At 40.9% G+C, this 23,374-nt stretch overlaps 1 protein-coding gene across 1 annotated transcript in view; it reads left to right on the forward strand.

Moving 5' to 3' along the window:
• The window catches only part of wars2 (tryptophanyl tRNA synthetase 2, mitochondrial), a 32,125-nt gene extending 14,299 nt beyond the window's left edge, over positions 1-17,826 (forward strand). The window contains exons 2-6 of the mRNA XM_086266480.1: positions 4,935-5,195; positions 7,714-7,794; positions 9,605-9,687; positions 12,403-12,521; positions 15,781-17,826. Coding sequence (XP_086122606.1) covers positions 4,935-5,195; positions 7,714-7,794; positions 9,605-9,687; positions 12,403-12,521; positions 15,781-16,229 — 993 coding nt within the window. The 3' untranslated portion in view covers positions 16,230-17,826. The remainder of the gene's footprint in view (positions 1-4,934; positions 5,196-7,713; positions 7,795-9,604; positions 9,688-12,402; positions 12,522-15,780) is intronic.
• Positions 17,827-23,374: the final 5,548 nt, after the last annotated feature.

Genomic DNA, 23,374 nt, shown 5'->3' on the forward strand with positions numbered 1-23,374 from the left:
ACAGACACCTTCACAGCTTCACTGATGTTGATGTAGGCATAGACTACACGTGTGGACATATGTCTGTTTGCACATGATCGCTATCCCTACGGATAATACCACACACGCGGACAAATGAACACACATTCCCGGAAAGGTAGTGCAAGTGTGAAAGCATGGCCTTTTTAGTGTATGTAACCTTCTAGCTGTTGGCGTTAATGTCACACACACATGGTGCGTAATGCATTTAGCATATGGCAGACGTGGATGAAGAAAGCTTTCGTCACCTTTGCGACGGTGCGGTCTGAAAGCACCGCGCTCCTGTCGGTGTAAAAATATGAGACGAGAATGGCCAGCGTTTTCCGTGTCTGCTCCGTGTCATCAGCAGGTATCCAGCAACTATGAGAATGAGGCAGAAGGAGACAGAAGAAGACAGATAACACTGCTCAACAGAGGTTTGCTTGTATAAAACAGCAACTGGACAAGAAGGAAGTGTTTCATTTGTTAACTAAGAATTAACGTCTGCTGTTACTCAGGCTTTTGTCTCAATTATTTTTCTTTTTGATTTTTGTTTTTTCTTGAATTGACAATATGTGAGCCAGACACCATCTGCCATACTCCAGGGACGGCAGTGTTGTAAGGCCAGCTGGCCAGAGTTCCTTCACTTTGGTGGCTGAAAGTGTTTTTTTTTTAGTTTAGTTTAGTTTTTGGAATATTTCAGCTTTTATTATTTTCCCTGTTGAAATATATTTTAACATGCACAATTTTGAATATAAATATTTTCTTTTATAATTTTTATCTTTGTAGATATAGTACGTGTATCTATTTTCAGTGTTTAGTGCAGTTCCTTGAATTATTTAATAATAAATATGTGAATAAGTAAAAAAAAAAAGGTTTTGATCACAAGTTTCATTTAATTAAAAAATTATTCAGGGAAGGCACATTGCACATGTATTCAAATTGTTGTGTATTTAAATGATTAAGACCTGTTACTGTAATGTACATAACAAAATGTATATTATTATTACAATCATAAGAATCATATTCTCATGAGGTGGGTATGTATCATTGTAGGGTCCACCTTACGCTATAAAGCGCCTTGAGGTGACTGTTGTTGTGATTTGGCGCTGTATAAATAGAACTGAACTGAATGAGCTTCAGATCAATCTATTGACTTTGTTGGAGGGGTAAAATGTGACATCATATTGTAAGAATCATAGTTTCTGAGTTTTAAGGCTTTTTCCAGTTTAGACCAGTAAAATATTAAACTGACCTTGAAGGCCTTTGGTGGATGTAAGATTGTAAACACGATCCCGCTCTACACCCCTACAAAGTTTTATCGTAATTCATTCAAAACTTTTCGAGCGCTGTACAAATGGCCTGCATTTGTATAGCGCTTTTCTAGTCCCTAAGGACCCCAAAGCGCTTCACACTACATTCAGTCATTCACCCATTCACACACACATTCACACACTGGCGATGGCAAGCTACGTTGTAGCCACAGCTGCCCTGGGGCGCACTGACAGAGGCGAGGCTGCCGGACACTGGCGCCACCGGCCCTCTGACCACTGTGATTACAGACAAATACATGCTGGTAAATGCTATGAAACACATAAGCTCTGTGGCAGAGGTGATATTGTAAAATAGAATAACTTGTGATTTCTAGCATTTTGTAAATGGCCAAACTTTAGCACTGTTTTATGATGGTTTCAGGTCTTTATTAACATGTTTAAATCTGGTTTAGAGTAAGAAATATATCTGATTTATCTTACTGGAAATTGTCTAACATACCACTGGGAGTCATTTAAAGATGTAAGGTCAAGCACTATACAAGTATTTCACAAGTTATTGAATTTAATATCGTGCGTGGCAAAAGTGTGCTTGTTGATAATATTTTATTGCTGTTGGCTTTGCAGCGCAGTATTCATTACAAACATTAATTGCTTTACAGCGTTTGCTGTCACCTCTGTCATCGTGCTCTAGTTGATTTACTTACTTGCGTAGGTTACTTTCTCCTCCAAGAGCTATAGTGGCATGTGTTTAAAGACACTTTCCTCAGACCAAAAGTAACACAGAGGTGTCTGGCAAAGTGGCTTAAAGCGCGATAGCCCACGATTGCCCAGTGGCTAGTTAGCTGTGGCGTTGACTCTCATTTGACACTCGATTGGCTCAAATGACACCATTACCATGTCTGCATGGCTAATGGCCTCCCCTGGGGGCCGGAGCAGAAGGGGAGGGAACATGCGTTTGGCATGTCAGCTCGAGGTGAGAACACACATGAGCCAGACTCTGGGTCCCGTCCGCACCCAAATCAATCCTGACACCTCTTAAGAGGCTCTCAGCATCAATGGCACTCCAGCGCAATTACCCTGTCGGTAATGACATAAGCACCCAGTTCCTTCCTGCCTCTCTCTCGCTGGGTGGAAAGCTGCTCCCTCAGGCCAGTAGATGGAGACTTTGTGGACCAACGCTGGCCTCCCAGCAGTTGTTATTCGATCCCTCAGGGTTTAAAGATGTAGAACCTCTGGGCTACGCCGGTGAGAGAGCAACTGTTATCTGATCTCAGATGCTGTGGTGAGCCTGTCCCTCAGTCAGATTGAATGTGATTTAGTTCAGCAAGCTGTCAAGATAACTGATTTCTGAGCGGTGACTGAAGAGGATATCCTCTGAAAACTTCAGGTTTTAATGATTAGTTATAATAACCTTGAAAAGTGCAGCTGGGGAACATATGATCGCCAGTCAGATTTTGAGGCGATAACGCGGAGATCCTGTGGGCTTTGTGGGGTTGGGGGGAGTTTTAAAATGGGCTCTTCAGTCAAACGTCCAGGTGTTGCTGTTTACAACCCATCAGTGCTATCTCATATAAAGCTTAACATATTTTCTTTGAAAACGACTGCAAGGTTATTACATAAAATCTGACAGTTTAGCACAAGTTTCATTTTCAGAGGTTTTGGATAGACATAACTTGGAGCATACGGAGGTAGTAATAAGTGGGGAGAATCCAATCCGCGGTCCAGTACTGAAAACTATAGCACCTTCTAAATGGATCTTGTGGTAAGATTGATTTGTCTGCTGCTGAATCTCTTCCTTTGCTTCTTGCCAGCATATTCAGAGCATATTTGTAGGACAATTTTTATCCTGAACACAGAAGTACAGCCTCCACTTTCCATCCAATAAGACCCCTATGTGTTGGTATAGTGGGGGGATCCTACAACAAAAACAATGCAGGTTCTTCAGGCATTAACAGTTAAACAATTAGAGATCATCTAGCAACTTTAATGCACAGACTGTTCATTAAACACACATTCCTAATATATTGCAGTGGTACTGTTACTAGCTTACAGTTACCTACTATTGGTGGATTGAGGTGCTTGAGCCATACACATCACCTTGTGTAAAGTCCTGTAGATTAAATTCATGGATCCATGTAGTTATTTAAAACTAGACTTCCAGATTTGCATTCCATTGTATTTTGGTACACAGGTAATAACACACCTGTAACAATGCAGCCCATGAACCTTCCTTTTTTTCTAAAGCAGGCAATTGGCAGGTATTTCTGGCCACGGAGTCATCCTGCAGACCTCAAAGGTCTAGTCCTCAGGCATGCGGTGGTTCTTTTTATCTACCTTGAGCATTCATCCAAGCCACTTCTGCCGGGAACTGAATCCTTGTCTCCACTGTGGGCTGTTATGTGTATTACCAAAGCGCCAAAGATTTTGTCTTTCTGCCAGACCAACAAAAACAGTTCCAGTCTGTGTTCATGTGTCTTTCTGCTCTGTTGAAGCCCTAATCTACTGTGTAACAGCTTTGGTCAAAAAGCCCTAGTTTTGGATGCCAGCGTGGTTTCATGTGTCATAACAGGTGCCACTCTGCTTGCCCTCTAATTGTATCGTGTGGTGGCACAAGCAGAGGTTAAGACTCTTGCCTAGCAAGGCTAATTGAAAGCCAAGGTTCAGTGAAGCCGACTGATGCCAGGAGAAATGAGGTGTTTGGCCCCAGTCAGACTCTGCAGGAAGAGAAATATAGTTTTAGTCCAGTGGTACAACCACAAATACTGATCTCCCTGTTTCAATTGGTGAGTGTTGAGACCCTGCTGCTGTCTCTAAAATAAGGTCCTTGTTTTAATTATAGAAAAAACCCTTACTCTATGGTGGGCTGCTGTTGTTATATGTGATGTATTTATGCTGTTTTTTTTTTTTATCCCCCCCTTTTTGTGCAGCTTTCTGTTATGGTAATGAAAGGCTTTGAAGCTGGTTGGATGGTTGTAAGTGATATTGTTGGCCAATGAGGTGATGCATTCTTTGTGCTGGATGTGTTTGGGAGAGAACAGAGGTGCTAGCCATGGAGTTAGCATCTTAGTAATACAAGCATGACTGCTAATGGTCCCCAACCTGCCAACTGACACTTCGGTCTCTACAGGCTTCTTTCTAGTGGTAACTTTCTCCCTTTTCAAGGATTTTTTGTCTTGGCCTTAGCTTTGACTTTTAAAGTCAACCAACCATTGTTGCGCTAATCTGGAGACATTGGTGTTATAGGCACTGTTTTAAGAACAGAAGTTAATGTGCTAAAAAGGGATGATATTTCTGATATTTCTGGCTCTATTCCTTCCCCTCACCCCTCACTGGTCTCAGCCTCCCCCTGAGCCTGGTTCTGCCGGAGATTACTTCCTGCGATAAGGGAGTTTTTCCTTCCCATTGTCACCAAGTACTTGCTCATAGGTGGTCGTCTGATTGTTGAGGTTTTTTGCACCTTGCGGCCACTGTTGTTGTGATTTGGCGAAACTAAAATAAGAGAGACTAGTGTTCAGAGGTGTGATGAAGACAGTGGAACATCTTTGATCGCTCATGTGATTATACATGACATCATTTGTAATTACATTTCCGTGATGTTATTTCATTATCAAATCCAAAGTGCTATAGAGCCAACTCGAGCAAATTCCTTCTTCTTTTTCCCAGGAGGCTCCAAGAAGTGGCCGTGTATTCTCAGGGATTCAGCCTACTGGAGTGCCCCACCTGGGAAATTACCTGGGTGCTCTGGAGAACTGGGTGTCCCTGCAGGACCAGTACCCCTCAGTCCTCTACAGCATTGTGGATCTGCACTCCATCACCCAGCCCCAGGATCCAACGCAGCTCAAGAGTAACATACTGGACATGGCAGCCAGCTTGTTGGCCTGCGGTATCAACCCAGAGAAAGCGATACTCTTCCAGCAGTCTCAGGTGAGTTGGGCATGTTTGATTGATGCCGTTTATAAATATATATGATGTGTTATATTTGCTGTGTAGTTCCCTACATAGTGTGTTGGATGCATATACACTTCTGTCTATAAATGAATACTCACAGGTGGAGAAAGTACTATTTATATGTGATAAGTAATGCAACCCAACATGCGCTTTGCATGTATATATAATTTAGATTTCACACTCATGTCTGCAGATTATTTTTCACATTTCATGTGGTTATCAAGTAGAGAGCACATCAGTGTTTGTTTAAGAAAAGAAGTGCCCTTTTTTGTCTTTTTTGTTGTTGTTTTTTAAAGCTGGGCAGCTTCTTCTCTCATTGCTGGTTTTTCAAAGAAGAAAAACGGTTTATTTTCGTGATGTCGACTCTCATATTTACCTTCCTACATGCTGACAGACCCCAAAATGTTTATTTCCTTGCTCCTGATTCTTATCTCCAATGTGTGCTCAACCAATTCACAGAGCCTGTAAAAACACAAACTGACACAAACCACCGTTAAGTCCTTCTTTAGCCCACGTGAAAGAAACTGAGAAGGATAACGACAAGTCTTAACATTTGCAGCACTTCAGCACATCATCCCCGAATTTAGGCTTGAGCTCACACTGACGATGGAGAGAGAAATCAGAACAGCTGTTTGCTTCTCCCCTGACACCACATGTGTATTTTTCTTTTCTTACTCACAAGTTAAGTTGGGTGGGTGGGTGTGTGTGTATGTGTGGATAGTTCAGTCCATCTGTGTTTCTTTGCCACCCACTCCTCACACACACACACAAACACAGAGTCCTATTTTTATTCTTGTTTAGCTTCATGCCACATAACTTGGCAGCAAGGCGACCCCCGTGTTGAACACGCCCGCTCCACATGTAAAAATACGATGGCCGCCCAAAGAAAATACTGGGCTTAATTGAAAAAATGCAAAGAGTTGGTGACGAGCTAAACTCGGAGGATTTGCGGATCTGCTGATTCATTGACTTCATTTTTTAATACCACTGAGTTTTATAAGTATTGACCAGAAAAGTGGATTTACTGTGTTGAGACAACTGTTAGCTGTTCTCTAAAATCCCTTCTTTGCAGCCTTAGGAGCTGCTGCCATGGCTGTTACTGTCAGTCTAATGCTGATATGATCCGTAACATTAGCATATCTCTCGTTGCGGGGCTTTCTTACGATACAGCATGAATGGAGGCTGTGTTTTTACTAAGCCTTTTAAATATCAGCGTTTTATTGCACTGTTCAAACCATATCCTTGCCCTCTCTTTGTTGTCATCGACATCTGTCCCATCTCTTGTCTGTCTGCAGTGTGTAATGCATACCGGCCCCCTACATGCTAGCCTGAAATCCTGCTTTATGTCCCTGCTGTCTGCTGTTGACATCATGCTCCCCAGAATGCTTTTCAAGCTGCAAGAGGCAGAGAGGATGGCAATATAGTCAGTGTCCATAAACTTTAATTTGCTGAAGCACAAGGATATTTCCTGCATCCCCAAACACTGGCTGTTAGACACCGAAGCTTTTTTTTTTTCACATCGGGTTAATTTACTGCTACCAGATGCATCAGCTACACTGCATTAACATTGTGGTTTATTTGTCCACATGTAAAAACCATTTCCTTAATCCTCTAATTGAATAACCAACCCACCTCCACTGAGAGTGAACGGTTGTCTGTGTGTATGTGTTAGCCTGGCGAGCTGTGCAGGGTGTACCCTGCCTCTGGCCCTACGGCAGCTTTGATAGATTTTGAATTAAAAGATTTCAGTTATGAGCTTCTGAGAGGGCGCTACTTTCCATATATACAAAGTTCTTTTCCCAGTAGCTAATTTGCTGCCAGGATTATTAAAATAAATGATCGATAAAGGTATAGAAATCCAGCATCGGTGTATGAAGTTTAGGCTGGGTCAGCTTTTAGTCTGCCAGTATTTATTTGTTAGTATCCCACTTATTAAACACATTAAAAAAACTGATACAATGAGTATAAGCCTACAGGTGAGAGTGGGTGCACCTGTGTGACAGGCAGAGGTGTAAAAAGGCAGTATTCTTCTCTTCCACTTAGAGGCGCCAGGGAGTTACCCTCCTTTTCCTCCACCCCAGCTGTCCCGTGGATGACTTTTTATCCATCCGTCTGTGTTTGTTTAATCTGCCTGCGTAATTTACTTCTTCTGTTTATCTCTTTGGTGCCTCCCTGAGGTTAGGCTCTCTTCTTTAATTAACCGGACTAAGCGGTGCAGTGAGTTCAACGTGCTTGGGAGTTTGCATGTATACAGCAGCAGGAGGTTGGCTCTTGTACACATGTAAAAAACAGTGTTGGTTTCTGTTAGACTTCGTGTAAAGAAATCTCTTCATGACTTCAGCTTATAAGGTACCGACTGGTGAGCCAACAAGTTCGTAGATATTTGTGATTCAGCCATATTAATCTGTAGTGGTAATATTATTAATATTGCAGCCTGGTGATAGATTGAAAGGTGTATGCTGACATTTGGATGTGTCCCCACTCGTCACTGCAGGTGTCCGAGCATGCTGAGCTCTCCTGGATCCTCGGCTGTCTCACCAGTATGCCTCGGCTCCGCCACCTACCACAGTGGAAGGTGAGATCTTCTCCAGCAGACACTTGTGTATAAAATGATCACGCACAAGTCTTTATTTTTGTTGTTTGTATCAGTGCTCATTTTAAAATAACAATTATAATTAAAAGAATTACTGTGGTGCAGATTTCACTCATGTAGCACCAGCATGTGGACATGAGTAAAGAAAACTATGTCTGAAACCAAACCGCATCACTTGCTGGTAAATATACTTGTATATGTATCCTTCTCTACCCATCTGTACTTCTCTGAGCCTGGGCCTTCTTAAATGGTCTTCCTGTTAAAAGGGAGTTCTTCCTCCCCATTGTGGTTGCTTAGTATGTATATGTATATAAGTATATGGCAAATGGGTCAGCTACATGTTAAAGATGGCTTGCATGTATCCACAATCAACAAAATTTCATAAAACATTCAGAATGATTAAAAAATAATAAAATACAATGCAAATGCAATCAACCAGTTAGCCTATTGGAACCTTTAGAGAAAAGTTGTTACTATGAGACATTCATGTCATTGTTGTTTAAGGACTGAGTAATATTTATGATGCATTATATTTTTACCGGTATATGTTTTCATAATCTTGTCTCTTTTGTCTTTTACTGTGCAAACTGAATTGATTTATTTAAATGTGGCCTGTTAAAAATGCAGTAATGCTTTACAAGTCACTACGAGCATCTGTCAAAATTTAAAGCAATTCATTCAAACATTTAAATGTTGAACGGCTGAGAAGGAGCAAGTGCCGCGGTGGTCGGGCGAGCTTGTGAACAATGACAGAAGAGCGTCGGTGAGAAGAAAATAATAAAACATTTTCTGATAGTTTCATGCTACGCTTCTGAACACAATTAAACGCAACCACACCCCCGCACAATGCAGGAAAAGGGCTTCTCGGTTGGATTTTGCATGGCCTCTCTGCTCTCTGTGTGTGGGTGTGTGTGCTAGCACTGCTATCGGTCAAACAGACAAACATCTGCAGCTCTTTACACATCAGTGACAGACGGAGAGCCAGAGTTGTAACCTGGTCAGTGTGATTTTAGAGACTCAGGAGCTATGCACAGCCAGCATGTAAAGGACATACAGGCACCCACATACACTAATACAAACTGGAAGTTTCTGGCAAAGCGATGACTCGGAGATATAACTTCTGTATATATTTATACAATATCTACAATATCTTTTAAAGCAAAAAATGGTTTATTTGCAAGGGCGTATTTTCAGTTAATTAATAATGATAAATAAAAACAAAAAACACAGTTATAATTATAAAAGCTGCAAAAGGAGTTTGTAATGTTATAGCTATTTTGTAACTGAAGTAATATTTCAAACATGAATCCCACCATATCAGTTCTTACCTTCAGTGGAACACTTACAAATTAAATTAATTCCTCTGTTTTCTCTTAAGTTTCATCATGTCTGTGCGTTTTTATTTTGTTTCTCTGCAGCATTTGCCGCATTTTTAATTCATATAATTTTTCTTCACACCTGGGTGCAGTTTTAATACACGACGAGCGAGGATCAACAGAGCTCACGTCTCTCTGTTCTTGTTTCTGTTGCTCTTTAGAAAACACCTTTCGTTTACCCAACAGATGAGTTGATTTCAAAAATGGTGGAAAATGCCGTGCAAACTCATCCGTACCTCGTTTGTTTCAGTCGATGAGTCATGAAAGTGAAAATGGCTCTTTATGGGGAAAAGGAAAAAAGTCAGCTTGAGTCCATCTTTCTCCTGTCTGGCTCTATTTCTGGTTGCTTTTAGTGTTTCTGCCTCATCGTTGTTCTTTTTCTGCTTCAACTTCCTTCCCTCTGTCTTTTCCTCCAGATGAAGAGCAAAGTGAAGAACGAAGGCAGCGTTGGTCTCTACACATATCCTGTCCTCCAGGCTGCTGATATTCTTCTCTACAAGTGAGATTTCCATTCAAGTAGCGTACAAGTTATATTGTGTGTGTGTGTGTGTGTGTGTGTCAGTCAGATAACTCATATTTCTTAGGCTGTGTACCCTAAGCATTCACAGCTTTTCGAAAAACACTTCCAAAAGCCCTTCCTTCTGTGAATAACTGATTTTTATATTCCAAACTCTGTTAAAAAATTTAAATAACTAATTTTCCCCCTATCATTTACAACTTCTTCCTGTAAAGACTGACTGTTACAGTGCTTTCTGTCAGGGTTCCTTATTTTACTTGATGAAGATGAAGCTGAGAAACCATGAAGGGGGATACATCCCTGCTGAAAGCATGGCTTGCAGCCTTTTGCAGACATGTGCGACCATCCTGTGCTCAGAAGTGCATTTATCCTAGCAGCTGGAGGACAAAACAAACAAACAAAGGAGCTGCAACAGAGGTCTTGCTTAAGTATCGGGCCATAACTGACAATATACAGTGTCTCTCAGTGAGGTATTACTTTAACAGCAGTTTCCTCTTAATGTTGTAGTTTCTTGTGACTGTTAAGTTTTATATTGTTACTTATTGTGCTGATAATTTATCGGGATGGCTGTGGATCAGCAGGTAGAGCAAGGCAAGGCAAGTTTATTTGTATAGCACAATTCAACAACAAGGTGATTCAAAGTGCTTTACAGAGACATTAGAAACAAAAACAAATAAAAGCATGATTTAAAATTGATTAAAACAAGCAAACAAACAAACAAACTAATTAACAAACAAACAAACAAACAAAACAGTATATAAAATCAAAGCAGATAAAATCAGAACAGTAGATAAAATTAGTAGTTAAATTTAAGTTTTGAAATGTAAGCTTAAAAGTGTGGATTTGGTGCTTTATTCAAATGCAGCTGAGAATAGGTGAGTCTTCAACCTGGATTTAAATAAACTGAGTGTTTCAGCTGATCTGAGGCTTTCTGGGAGTTTGTTCCAGATATAAGGAGTGAGCAGGTCATCTACAGATCGGAACGTTGGTGGTTTGATGCCTGGCTGCTCCAATCTACTCCAGACTGCAAGATACTGAACGCTGAGTTGCTCCCGTTGCGTTCATCTGAGTGTGAATGTGTGTGAATGTTTGCTAGAAAGCACTTGTATGTAGTAAAAGGTTGTTGCATAAATGCGCGTGTGAGACATGCAGAAAGTAGAATTAAAAAGTGCTATTTAAGAACCACTGCAGTTTACAAACCCCAAACAAAGTCCCAAACTTTAAACGGACCCTTTGTGTTTTGCCTCAGAGAGGTTTGTGTTTTTAGCGTCAAACCCTGATGTAGTTTGTGTAAATATCTGGGTCATTATGTATCTTCATCACTGGTTGTCCAGCAGCGCCGAGCAAAGTAGCAAAAGCTAAGCTAATCTTTTCCCCAGTGTTTTTATCTTTAAAGTAACCAGTTAAACTTCTGCTTCATCTTTGCGTTCTTCTGCAGTGTTGGGACAACACTGGTGTTTTTACATTTATTCAAAGATAGTGAAGTTTCCATGTTTTCCATTCCAGTCCATAATGTGTGCTCAATAAGAACCTGGAAGCTAAAATCGCCTCCACTAACATAAGAAAGAACGAAATGCGTGAATTAAAAGAGTAACTGCAATGAAAAAGGAGCAGAGCCAGTAATCCACATAACAAATACCAAACACTGTGAGCCTACTAACTTAAACTGATTGCGAGCAGTGTCCTAATTTAAATATTTTTATTATTTGATTTATTTTTGCAAGCTCTAGTTTGGCATCACCTGCCTGCACAAAGCCTGCAAAATACTGTTTAGCAGAGAGGTTTACCCGGAGTACAAAAGAACAGCAACATTTTTGGATACTTTTGGTTTTATTTTTGAGATCTCTGCCTCTAAGTTTTATACTCCCCCCCCCCCCCCCCCTCATTATTCACAACACAGAAAATCAATTCCACAGCATATTTTTTTCATTTTTATTTATTTTTATTACAGAGGCCATTTTCCTTTTAATCTACAGCACATGCCACCTGCTCTCAGAGGCCATTTCTCCAGCAGAAAATAATTCCAGTGCAAAGTGTTCACAGTGCGATCTGTAATTTATCACGAGTAACGGGGACAGCGTGTCTGGCAACGAAGGCTACTGGTGAAAATGTGTTATTTTTTAATATCTCACCTCTGCTGCGCGGGGGTGGAAAGAGAAACATAACGTGCAGATATCTCCAAATAAAACCTCAAAGTAGAGATTATAAAGAGGAAAAAAATGCAATCTCTAATTTCTTTGCCTCTGACGTGTTCGTATAAATATCCGCGTCACACATTTCTGGTGGAAATTTGTCTGAGACAAAGAGTTTTGTGTGTGATCTGTGAGGTGCAGCCCGCTGATGAGGCGTCAGTGGGTTTTCACGTGAGATAAGTTGGTTGGGTTATTGTCTCGTAGCGTTTCCAAATTCACATTTAGAAGGCATCTCTTCAGCTGTTTCTGGTTCAGCAGCCATATATCCAAAAGCTCATTTCCTGTGGAGAAACTGAGTCTCATCTCTAAAGAGAAAATTAATGAACTGCTTCCTCCTCCAGTTACAGAGTTGCCAAACACTGCTGAAAAAGTCTCCTGCAGTGACTCCAAGTGTCTCCAATTTGTCCTTGCGTCTCGCTCTGTATTTTAAACTCTGTGCTGTCACTGTGCACAGTGCTGCACGGATCACGTCTCTAATGTGCTGCTGTGGAATCATCTCTCTCAGGTCCACTCACGTCCCTGTCGGAGAAGATCAGGTCCAACATTTGGAGCTGGCTCAGGATCTTGCTCGCATCTTCAACAACCGCTACGGAGAGCTGTTCCATGAACCCTGCGCCCTGCTCAGTAAGAATACGTGGCATGATGGCGTGTACACACTCATGATTTAGGCTTTCTACGGTCAGCTTCTTAAAATCACGTAGCTCTCTGGTAGCAGCAGCTTTATCTTCTTATGTAGAGAATGTCATCATGTGACATTAAAGTCGCCTGTTTTAGTCTCTTTAGGCTTTAGCTGTGTAAGTGAGGCCTCACTTGTGCGATGGCCTTATGCTGTATATACCAAGTCATTATATTTTCAAATGTGCTTGTTGCATTTTATCAAAAAGTTTTTTTTATTTGCGAAGGGTTGCAGATTTTAGTTGATTTTTATTAAATCTCCATCTTTATGAAGTTTTCTGCTTGAATATTTTTTTTATAAAAAGTCTTCTAACTGCCTGAAACAAGCTGAGTGCTATAAGTGAAGTGAATGTTTTTGGAAACTAGATTTTTTTTTTTCCTGCATTAGAAGTAAAGCTTTCTTTCTGCCTTTCCATCCTTTTTTTGTCTTGAATTATTGTCTCCTCTGTCGGGAAAGTTTGTGATTGATTGGTTCAATTTCTCTTTTTATTTAATTATTTTTTTGTTGTTCCTGATCTAGAGCCAGGAATCTTTGGAAGTGTATTTTGCATCACATACAGAGCAAAACTGGAAAATGAAACTTAACTTAAATAGCTGAAGAAAAGTCAGTAATAAGATGCTTCTGGGCCTAAAGCCTTCCCTAAAAGACGGTCATGGCTGGTTAATCTTCCTGGAGGATTAACATGAACAGACAGGGTTTCCTCATTGCGACCTTACTTCTTTTTTTGGTTGTTTTTTGTTTATCTGCATAAATAGATATCACATTGAAATGAGAAAACTGGGAGAAAGTGTCTCGGTTTTATCAACAAAAAAAAAAATATCAGGAACTAATCCAAATCCACGTGTCCGTCTGTATCCAGGGAATTTTCAGCCTCGGAGGATGTGTGCCGTCTCTGGCCGCTCGTGTTAAACAAAGTCCCAACGTTTGAATGGACCCTTTGTGTTTTGCTTCAAAGAGATTTATATCACTGAAGTCATTTTAGCCCTGATGTAGTTCGTGTAAATATCTGGGTCATAATGTATCTTCATCACCGGCTGCCCAGCGGCGCCGAGCAAAGTAGCACAAAGCTAAGCTAAACTTTTTTTCCCAGTGTTTTTGGTGCATCTTTAAAGTAACCGGTTAAACTTCTGCTTCATGCCTGCATTCTTCTGCAGTGTTGGGGAAACACTGATGTTTTAAAATTCATTCAAAGATATATTGCCTTTTCCATGTTTTGTAAACTAAGTCGGAGTGGGACGTGCTGTTTAGCTAAAGCTAAAAACCACCAACTGCAGGGCAGCCAATCAGAAATTAGAGCGAGGTTCAGGGGATTAAAACTGACAAGATTTGAAATACAATATGACGCCGTTATTATTAATATTTTCTTTTGAAACGTTTCCCAAAATGTACCAACCAAATGTTTTTATACACGAGGCCAACATTTTGAAAGATCCCACCCTCCTCCTACTTTCATTCCTCATGATTAGCGGTATGGTGGAAGCACGGGATGGAGTCAGTCATGTGTGCATTAGAGCTTTGATTAAAGAAATATTGTCTTCCTCTTGTATAATAATTAGGGAGGTAGATTTGGAGTGCATGTCATCAAGATGAGTTTAGAGATGTGTGTATGAGTATATGTGTGTGCCCGAGTGTGTATGCACTCTTGCGTGTAATCAGTCGGCAGTATATAGCTCATACCAGTGGACCCCACCCTCGTTTCTTGTCTTTGGCATAGCAGAGTTGGCAGTCAGTGGTCTTTCCTTTGAAATGAACCAGAGTGTTTTAATTTGCTTTAGATAAAGACATCTTGGCGTTGATGAACAGCCCACATGTGGCCTGCTTGTACAGGACCAAACAAAGAACTGGAGCTGGGGATGATTTTAAGAGTGAAAGAAAGAATGAAAGGAAATACCGGCTCCCGTCATCTGCTGATCACTTCACACTCGCATGCGTCTGTTTCACACCGGGATATTTTTACAAGCGCACACAAATGTGTCAGGCAATCCTATTTCAGCCATCTGAACATAGAGGAATAAATGGAAAATTACACCTAGCACCTGAAATCTCCCCAAAATGCAGATATTTTAATAATTAGACGTTTAAGTCATATTTAAAGTGGCCTGACTGAAACGCCTTTTTGACCATTTAAAAAAATAAAGAAGAAACAAAGTCAGATTCTCTCAAAAGGCTGGGGCTCGCTTACATTGCTTTTAGCTGTCAGCTTGGACTGAAATCTGCACTCCGGACCTTTTTTGACTTGGTTTTTCATCGTTTGGCTGACCTGCAGTTTGATTAGCAGAGGCTGTTAAAGTTAAACAGCCTGAGACGAGAATGTGTCGACACTGCTCAGGCTTCTGCATCCACCTTTTGTCTCGGTGTAGATTTAGTACAAACAAATCTCAAAAGGCGTTATTTTTAAAGCAATAGATTTCTCACGTGTTTGGATCTTTACTGGTGAACCGCTGTGGAATTAAAGCGCTTTGAAGTCAAAATATTCTTTTTGGTACTCACCGGTATTTCCAAACAAAGGAAAAAAAATCAGAGTCAGGCTTTAGTAAATATGTATTTGTGTTTTTTCTCCCTATATATAATATATATATTTTGTTGTTTTGCAGGCAAACCTTTACCCGTATTCCTTGGAGGTTATGTTTTTTGGTAGTGTTTGCATGCATATTATTGTGTCTGTAAACATGATTGGTTGAAAAGTTTTGAATGAATTCTTGTGAAACGTTGTAGGGGTGTAGAGAGGGGTCATACTAACGATCCATTAAAATTTGGCTCTCATCCACCAGGGTCCACTTAATGATTTCTTGATTAAACAATGAGAAAAATCCTCATGACTTCGAAATTATGATTCTTACAAATGTCATGTGTATTGTCAGCATATAGAAAATGCATTAAAAGTGTGTTTAAAAGATGACAAAAAGATTCTATATACGAGTAGATAGATTATAAATTCCCTTAAAAGTAAATACTGCCCAAAGATTGAGCTGCTTTGGTGGACGTTTGCACTTTGGTGCTTCTTGTCTTCCTCTGGGACCGGTGATGCTCAGCGTTGCCTCAAACATAATAGAAAGCAAATGCTTTCTGATTTAATCAGAACCTAAATTTCTTGACCTAATAATTTTGAATTTTGCCAAATTCCTCCACTCTTACGCGTCTCATTTAGAAATAAAAGTGTTTATTACACTGAGAGGTTTTCCTGATCCCTCTCGTTTCTCTCCGCAGGCTCAACACGAAAAGTCAAATCTCTCCGCGACGCCTCAGCCAAAATGTCCAAGTCAGACCCCCAAACGATGGCAACCATTTCCGTCACAGACACTCCTGACGACATCGCTCTCAAGATCCGACGAGCCGTCACAGACTTCACCTCTGAAGTTACCTTTGACCCGGAGACGCGTCCTGGTGTTTCCAACCTGGTAAACATTCACGCTGCCGTGGCGATGATAAGCGTGCAGGAGGCTGTGTCTCAGGCGAGAGGATTGGACACTGGAGCCTACAAGAAGCTTGTAAGCGAGGCTGTGATCCAGAGGTTGACGCCCATCAGAGAGGAAATCGAGAGGCTGAGGTCGGACCGGGCTTACGTGGAGCGAGTGCTGGCTCAGGGAACGTGCAGGGCGCGGGAACTTGCTGCACCTGTGCTCGCAGAGGTCCGACAGAGAGTGGGCTTCTGCTGAGAGACAAGAAAATGACCCCACATTTATACTGTGAGCCTCTCGGTAAATTACTGCTGCTGGTGGAAAAAGACTCAGCAGAGTGATGCTGGTCAGACTTTACAAGGGTGACTTCTTATTTTGCTCCGTGTATGTCCTCAGTGAAATCAAAGTGGAAGCTCGTCTTTCGATGCAGTTGTTGCATCTTATTTGCTTTTGCTCATGTTTTACATAATCATTCGCAGCCTGTTTATTGGCCTTCTGATTCAGGCTGAATGGGTTTCCTCACAAGCCATCGTTTTATTTTTGTCATTCTTATTATTATTTTTTTTAGAACATTTTATCTTCTTGTTACGAGCGTGTCCAAATAAAGATTTAAAAGTTGTGAAAAATGCTTCTCATTTAAACCGTCTTCACTTACAAAAGTGAGCCAAGTGTGCTTTCACAATTAACCTCCTAGGACCTGGCGTCCACATATGTGGACATCACATTTTGGGTTATTTAGACCAAAATACTCAATTTTGCTCTACAAGGGCCTGATATCCACTTACGAGGACATTATACTGCTACTGTTCTATCGAAATTTTAAACGAATATCCTCATATGTGGCTCTGATTTTTCATAAAAACAAAAATAAGGTAAAAAAAATAAATCTGGTAATTCTTTGTTTTTACATTCATCGGGCCCCAATATGCCCAAATATCAAAGAAATTAAAAATGCATGCCGTGGAAGAGTTCGGGTCTTAGGAGGTTAAAGCTGCAGGATTAAATACTTAAAAAATAAACAGTGACATAATAAAAGGATCCATTCTAGGTTCAACATGTGGAAGAGGTCCTGCTTCCTGACATTGAAAAGTTCTGTGTTTAGTTGGGAGAAAAAAGCTGAGTGAAAAAGATTTTTGAAATGTAAATATATTTGTCAGTATCATTTAAACATTTGCAGCTCAGCCGTTGTTTGTTCTTTTGCCCTGGGTGTCTTATTGACAGTTGTTTGTGCATGTGTGTTTCAAGATGCAATGTGATTGAACAAAATGAATGAATCTATTGTAACATTCCTTTTTGATTAGCAGCCACATGTAACGTGCACGTAATTACACATTCCCCACGCACACACACTTGTTTGAAGTCCCTTTATTCATTCATTTATTTCTTTTCTGCACTTTCCCATAAAGTGTCTGCTTACACAAACAAACACTGAGTTAGTCACTCAGGTTTTACACGCGGTCCGTTAAACGCATTTATCCAGTTTACTGTTAACGAGGCTGTCCAATAGGAGGAACCGTTATAGTCCCGTAATACTTCAGCAGGGGTGTGAGATGTACCTTGAATATTTCAGTAGGAGCAGTGACTTTAAACATTTTCGCCCCACGTCTCTCTCTTCTTTTCTTTCTTCTGTTTTCTTTCCCGTGCTCCCTCTGCTTTTATTTCTCCTCTTTCCTGTTTTCTCTTCTGTCTACGAGTGGTTATTTCATCAATTCTGCTCACTCCCGCTGTTATTATTCCTTCTTCCTACATTATACCCACTATTTTATTTTATTTTCTACTCTCTGTAATCAGCTTTCTGTTCTTCTGCAGGGGCATCCCCAGGGCCTGCACAAACACACACACGCACATTATGAAGCTGGACTGCGCTGTCGTTTTTCCATCCCGGTGTTTACCTGGGAACAGACCACATCTCTGCATGGTTTACTTCCCTTTTGCTTGCCCCCCCCCCCCCGATGTTGGCATAAGGAGCTGATGGAATATAAATAATATATAGGCTGCATTTACACAGAGGAGCGGGCTGTAAATCCCGGCGACCTGCTATGGGACCGCAGCACTGTGACAAATACCTGTTTTTGTTTCAGAAGACACGGCGGCAGTGATATAGTTGCGCTGTAATAAGTAGTGCGTTTCAATGTGAAGGCGACACAGCAGCTCACCCGTTTTATGCGTGGGGGGTAAAAACTTCAACAGAGTCGTAGTAAATGCGCCTTTCTTTCTTTCTTTCTTTCTTTCTTGAAGAAATCACCGTAAATCGACCGGGATCCACGTGTCGCGTGGAAACAGCCACAGACCTGAAGAATATAAAAAACGAGATATTTTTACTGATGTTGACCTAACAGGATGTCCACGCAGTGAGCAAAAGAGGAAGCTGGTAAACCTTAAACCTCGGACATTATTGCCCCCCCCCCCTCTTAAATTAAATATGTTGCTCAGTGTTGTGTGCTGACACGTGATTAATTACCAAATAAAACACGTGACACTGTTTCTCTTGCGCTTTTACCCAACGCGAGGGCAATTAATTTAGCATGCAGGCTTAATGTTACACGTTTTGATTCTAATTTGATGAAAATTTGGATATACGCATGCGCTGTTCAACAAAGTTTAAAAGCGTGTACCTGAGAGAGGCAGATAGAGAGCTATTAGAGCTTTGGGCTAATTGTTGGAAGAGAGGATAAAGTGTGAGAGTCCAAATGTGCGTGTACGCATGTGCGTGCGCGCGCTAGCGACTACAATTGTGTTTTTTTGACTTTCTGCTGATCGTGGCTACACCGCCTCTTCTGTAAAGGCTTCAAATTATTTAAAAACTTTTTTAAATTTAAAAACAGAACAGAGAATTTGTCCCGATGCTATTAATTTTATTTAGCTGCTGATTAAAGTATTTTATCTATGAAGGTATGAAACTATAATAACACACACAGCTCCATTCACTATTCACATAGCCTCGTTCACTCAGGCTATGTTTTTGCCATTCATAAGTGCTTTATATCTAACAATCATACTCCGTTGGATGCATCGAAGAGCAACTTGGGGTTAATATTTGACATGCAGACTGTATGCCAAATATCCACCAAGCCTGTGATTAGTAGATGACCTTCTTTACCTCCCGAGCTGCCCCCCCCCCCCCCCCCTCCCCCCAATTTATATAATCGGCATTAGCATCACACTGGGGAAGTATTCCGCTTCACCAGATACATTCAGATTATGGACTTTTTACATTGAACATTACTGTAAATGAGCCCCCGAATTTTTTAACTTTTTAAAAATTTTCAACTAGTGTCCAGTTTTAATTATGACCTATATATCTTTATCAAAATACACTAAAGGCCAAGGCTGTGGGACCTAGAGGTGCTGGGGGTCGAAAAAGGCAGACCTCGTAAATAAATAAAGGTTTAAACACTTAGTGCTAATTGTGTCATTTTTGGAATTGTCTTAAATTAGTTACACTCCCCCTCCGCCCCTGACAAAATGACGTTACATACTAGTGAGAGGTAGAAGTGGTGGATTAAAATGTCTGTGAGTTAAATGTCCTCACAGATACACGTCGGAACAGCAAGTCACATTTGGACCATTATGACCTGCACCCAGATGAAGGTAACGCTTTGGTTTATTATGATGCGCAGTTTGACTTTATAATTATTCAGTAATTTCACAGTCCTGTCTTTGTTGCAGAAGGGTAGGCTACTTCACAATCCGTATAAATTTTGCATTAGGGCCGAGTACGAAAATATCCATATTTGGAAAGGTTCTGGTCAGCTATGCCAAAATATGTTATTTTATATATATGTATATCATGACTTGTAGCTGACCGACTTGTATACTGCTGTTTGTGCCTGACTTGTGTGTACGCGCGCACGCACGCGCGCACTTGAGCATCTTCAGCTTCAAGTCTTTAGCTCTGCTAAAGACAATCACCAAAATTAACTACTGGGTGATTTCGTCATGTAGCTTATCCAGAGTGTAATGGTTTGCATATATTCGCCTTAAAAACGGAAGGTTTCCGGGACATAATTCCCTCTGGGGTTGTGCAGGGCATCCGGATCGTGCCAAAAACTGATTTCCGGTTTTCATTATTAAAAACAAAAACTTGTCAAACCTATGTCATTAATGATATAAATTAATTTTAAGCCAGAAACGACATTTCAGTTAGAGGGCAGAAACTGAAATCGGCTTTTGGTAAAATGCCTAGATCCTCCGTGATCCAGGCAAAGGAGCGTCGCTGACATTAAAAAAGGATTTCTTTAGAGTGGTCTGGCCAAAAGTGCAGCAGAAATTGCGACATTTATCCCATAATAGTTCTATAAAGATATTTTATTAAGTATCCAAAAATGACTGGATTGTTTCTAATATAGGTACAGTAACACAGAGTCATAAATGTGCTTGTATTTCTTTATTTTACATATAACAATATAATAATATTGACTATGTACCAACATAAGCAAATACATTTCACATAAAGAAAAAACAATAAAATTCGCAGTCAATTTTTGGCAGATGATCACTCTTTGGACAAAAAAAGGAAAAATTAAATTAAAAAAAATCTGCAAAAAAAAGTCCGCGTGTGTGTGTGTGTGTGTGTGTGTGTGTGTGTGTGTGTGTGTGTGTGTGTGTGTGTGAGAGAGAGAGAGAGAGAGAGAGTCGGGGGGAATTTTACAGCTCAGGCGGAAGGTGCTTACAGAATCCGAGAGTTGCTGTCAGATTGCACGCTCCATTGCTCTCTTCGTCCCTCGAGGTCAGGCGGGGTCAAACCCTTCTTTTAGTTATTGAATATTAACTGCACGTTTGACCGTTTCCGCCCACCACCCTCCACGTGTCGATCTCGCCGCGCCACGCCGGATTTAATCGAAAACCTCACTGTGGTCGACGAGGTATACCCTAACTCCGATTACTAAAGGAATCTAAAAGGGAAAAGAATTTTTAAGGAAACGGATTTATTAATACTGCCCACTCATTTCATTTATTGATTTATAAAGCACATTTAATAACAACAGGGAGTTGACCAAAGTGCTGTACAAAATAACAATTAAACAATGGCATTAACAACAACAACAGGTACGAAAATTAAAAGAAAATTAGGATAAAAGAATTGGTAACTCTCATACAGTTTCGAAAGCCAGAATAAAAAAATATGTTTTAAGATGCAATTTAAAAAGAGTAACAGTTGGGGCCTTTCTGATGTGGAGAGGTAGATCATTCCACAATTTCGGTGCCACAACCGCAAATGCCCGATCTCCTCCATCCTAGACTTATGTAAGGTAAGGAGCAGGTGATCGCTTGATCGAAGGGCTCTAGAGGGCGTATAAAGCTGCAATAGGTCAGACAAATAGTCCGGTGCCTGCCAATTAGCACTTTATAAGTCAAAAGTAAGATTTTGAATTTAATTCTAAAACGCACTGGAAGCCAATGAAGGGAAGCAAGCACCGGAGTAATATGCTGGTGTTTCTTCACACGAGTCAAAAGGCGAGCTGCAGCATTCTGTACAAGTTGGAGCCGGGCCAAGCTGGACTGACTGACACCCACACATAGTGAACTGCAGTAATCCAGTTGAGATAAAACAAACGCATGAATTGCTCGTTCCAAGTTTCTAAAGGATAAAAAAAAGATCTCCGTCGCTTGCTTCACTTTTTGGGTGAATGAGATGCCATCAGGGCTATAATTGGGATCTAAATGGCAAACAGTTGGTTTTAGTGTTTAACGAGTTTCCTCCCACGGGGGATTCAACGTCCCCCACCCCACACCAGTGCGCACACAATATTTACTTGTTTACTTTTGGAAGAATTTTACGCACAAACATTTTTCTTCTTTCTTTTACAAAACATAAAGAATAAATAAAAAGAACCCGTGATATAGAATCACACAGACTGCCACAGTTTGTTATAATATTCTAACACAGAAGTCCGTATTCCTCTTTTATCCAAGTAATTAGTTCAAATATGTCCGCAAACGTTTTGCGCGCATATTACCATAAAGACCGTAGCGCAAGTAATGTCCTTTTAAGCCGCCACAAGTTCACATATTAGTATACCTGCTGCGTTGATCTCTGTACAGGATAATGAAACTACCCACCTCTATTTCTTTTTTGCAATGTGCTCACCGTTTTTCTTCAGTGTCCTGCGAGCCATCCTCGTGTGCGCGCAGTATTTATTTCAAGATGACAGATGCACAGCAATAACCTCTGGAAAGCTCCTTTTTCAAGAACGGCACTCTGACTTGGGGCCTGCCCGGTTCCCACAGACGCGTTTGTGTTGACTGATCACACAGGCAGCGATCATCCGCGGCTCTTCCCCACCCCTGACACTTTTCGACCCGCAGCTGATGAAAAATGTGTAAATTATTTCCCCCCGCAGGAACTGATCGTCCCCGAACTGAGCGTCAGGCCTGCAGACTGATCACGTGCAGCTCAGCAGCTCAAAACAGTCTCAACAAAGGGCCGCCGATTTTTTTAAAACAGGGATTTGATCCCAAGAAACCGATCACCTTCCCGCTGTATTATATTATAACGCTGAGCGTCATTTTTGTATCAATATTTAATTTTTAATATTTGGTTGCAAAGGTGGGGCTAGTCTTCTATAAAAGCTTTTCTACCTGCCGGTAAAAAATGTCTCTAAGCCCTGGACGCGTATGTTTCTTGCGACTCTGTTTTTCTTTTACTGACCTGCAGATCTGTTAAAAACGACCCCTCAACGAGCTGAGCAGAGCACAAGAATTTCACTTGCTAATCGTCTCGTTCCGTTTGCTGTGTCCTGAGCGCACAGCTCTGAGATCAGCCCACCTGTCCTGCTGAAGCTCTGTTCCGGTTCCTCAGCTGTCGGGCTGACACAATGGAGCTGTAATTGAGCTTTTCCTGCAACGACTTTTAATGATGGAATCAGGTTCAAGCACTTTGTGAAAGTGTAAAATATCAGAATAATATTTTGTGGTGGTCTCCGTGAGGCCGAAGGCCTCGCCTCGGCCTCTGCAGTTCCAAAGCTGATGATCAACAGTCAGATTAGGACTTAAAGTGAAGTTGCAGGATCTGGGTATCAAAGACTAAAATAGGTGTGTTGCTGAGGTCTTTTTTTATTTTTTATTTTTTATATATTATTAAGCCCATAAAGTTTGAACTGATAATGATCTGATTGGTGTATTTACATGAGGCCCTGCCTTTAATGTCGATAAAAGCACAGTAAAAACACATATGTGTCTCCATATGATTCATTATGGAGTAAGTTCGTTAGGCTGTTGAAGTCGGAGAGATGGCTCCTTTTCCCGGACGCGCTCCTTCCTGCTGCTGCCATTGGACAAAACACTTTGTCTTGCTCTGTGTTCTTACTTCTCATTGGACACGCGGCTTTGCCAGAGCGCAGGAGAGCCGCCCTCTGCGCCTTTGAGAGAGAGAAAAAAAGACTCCTCCAGAAGTGATTATC

This window comes from Aulonocara sp. 'chitande type north' Nkhata Bay, linkage group LG16, assembly GCF_057382095.1.
Source record: "Aulonocara sp. 'chitande type north' Nkhata Bay isolate Kocher_YH1m ecotype deep benthic linkage group LG16, A_spYH_male_GT1.1, whole genome shotgun sequence".
NCBI classification, from domain to species: Eukaryota; Metazoa; Chordata; class Actinopteri; order Cichliformes; family Cichlidae; genus Aulonocara; species Aulonocara sp. 'chitande type north' Nkhata Bay.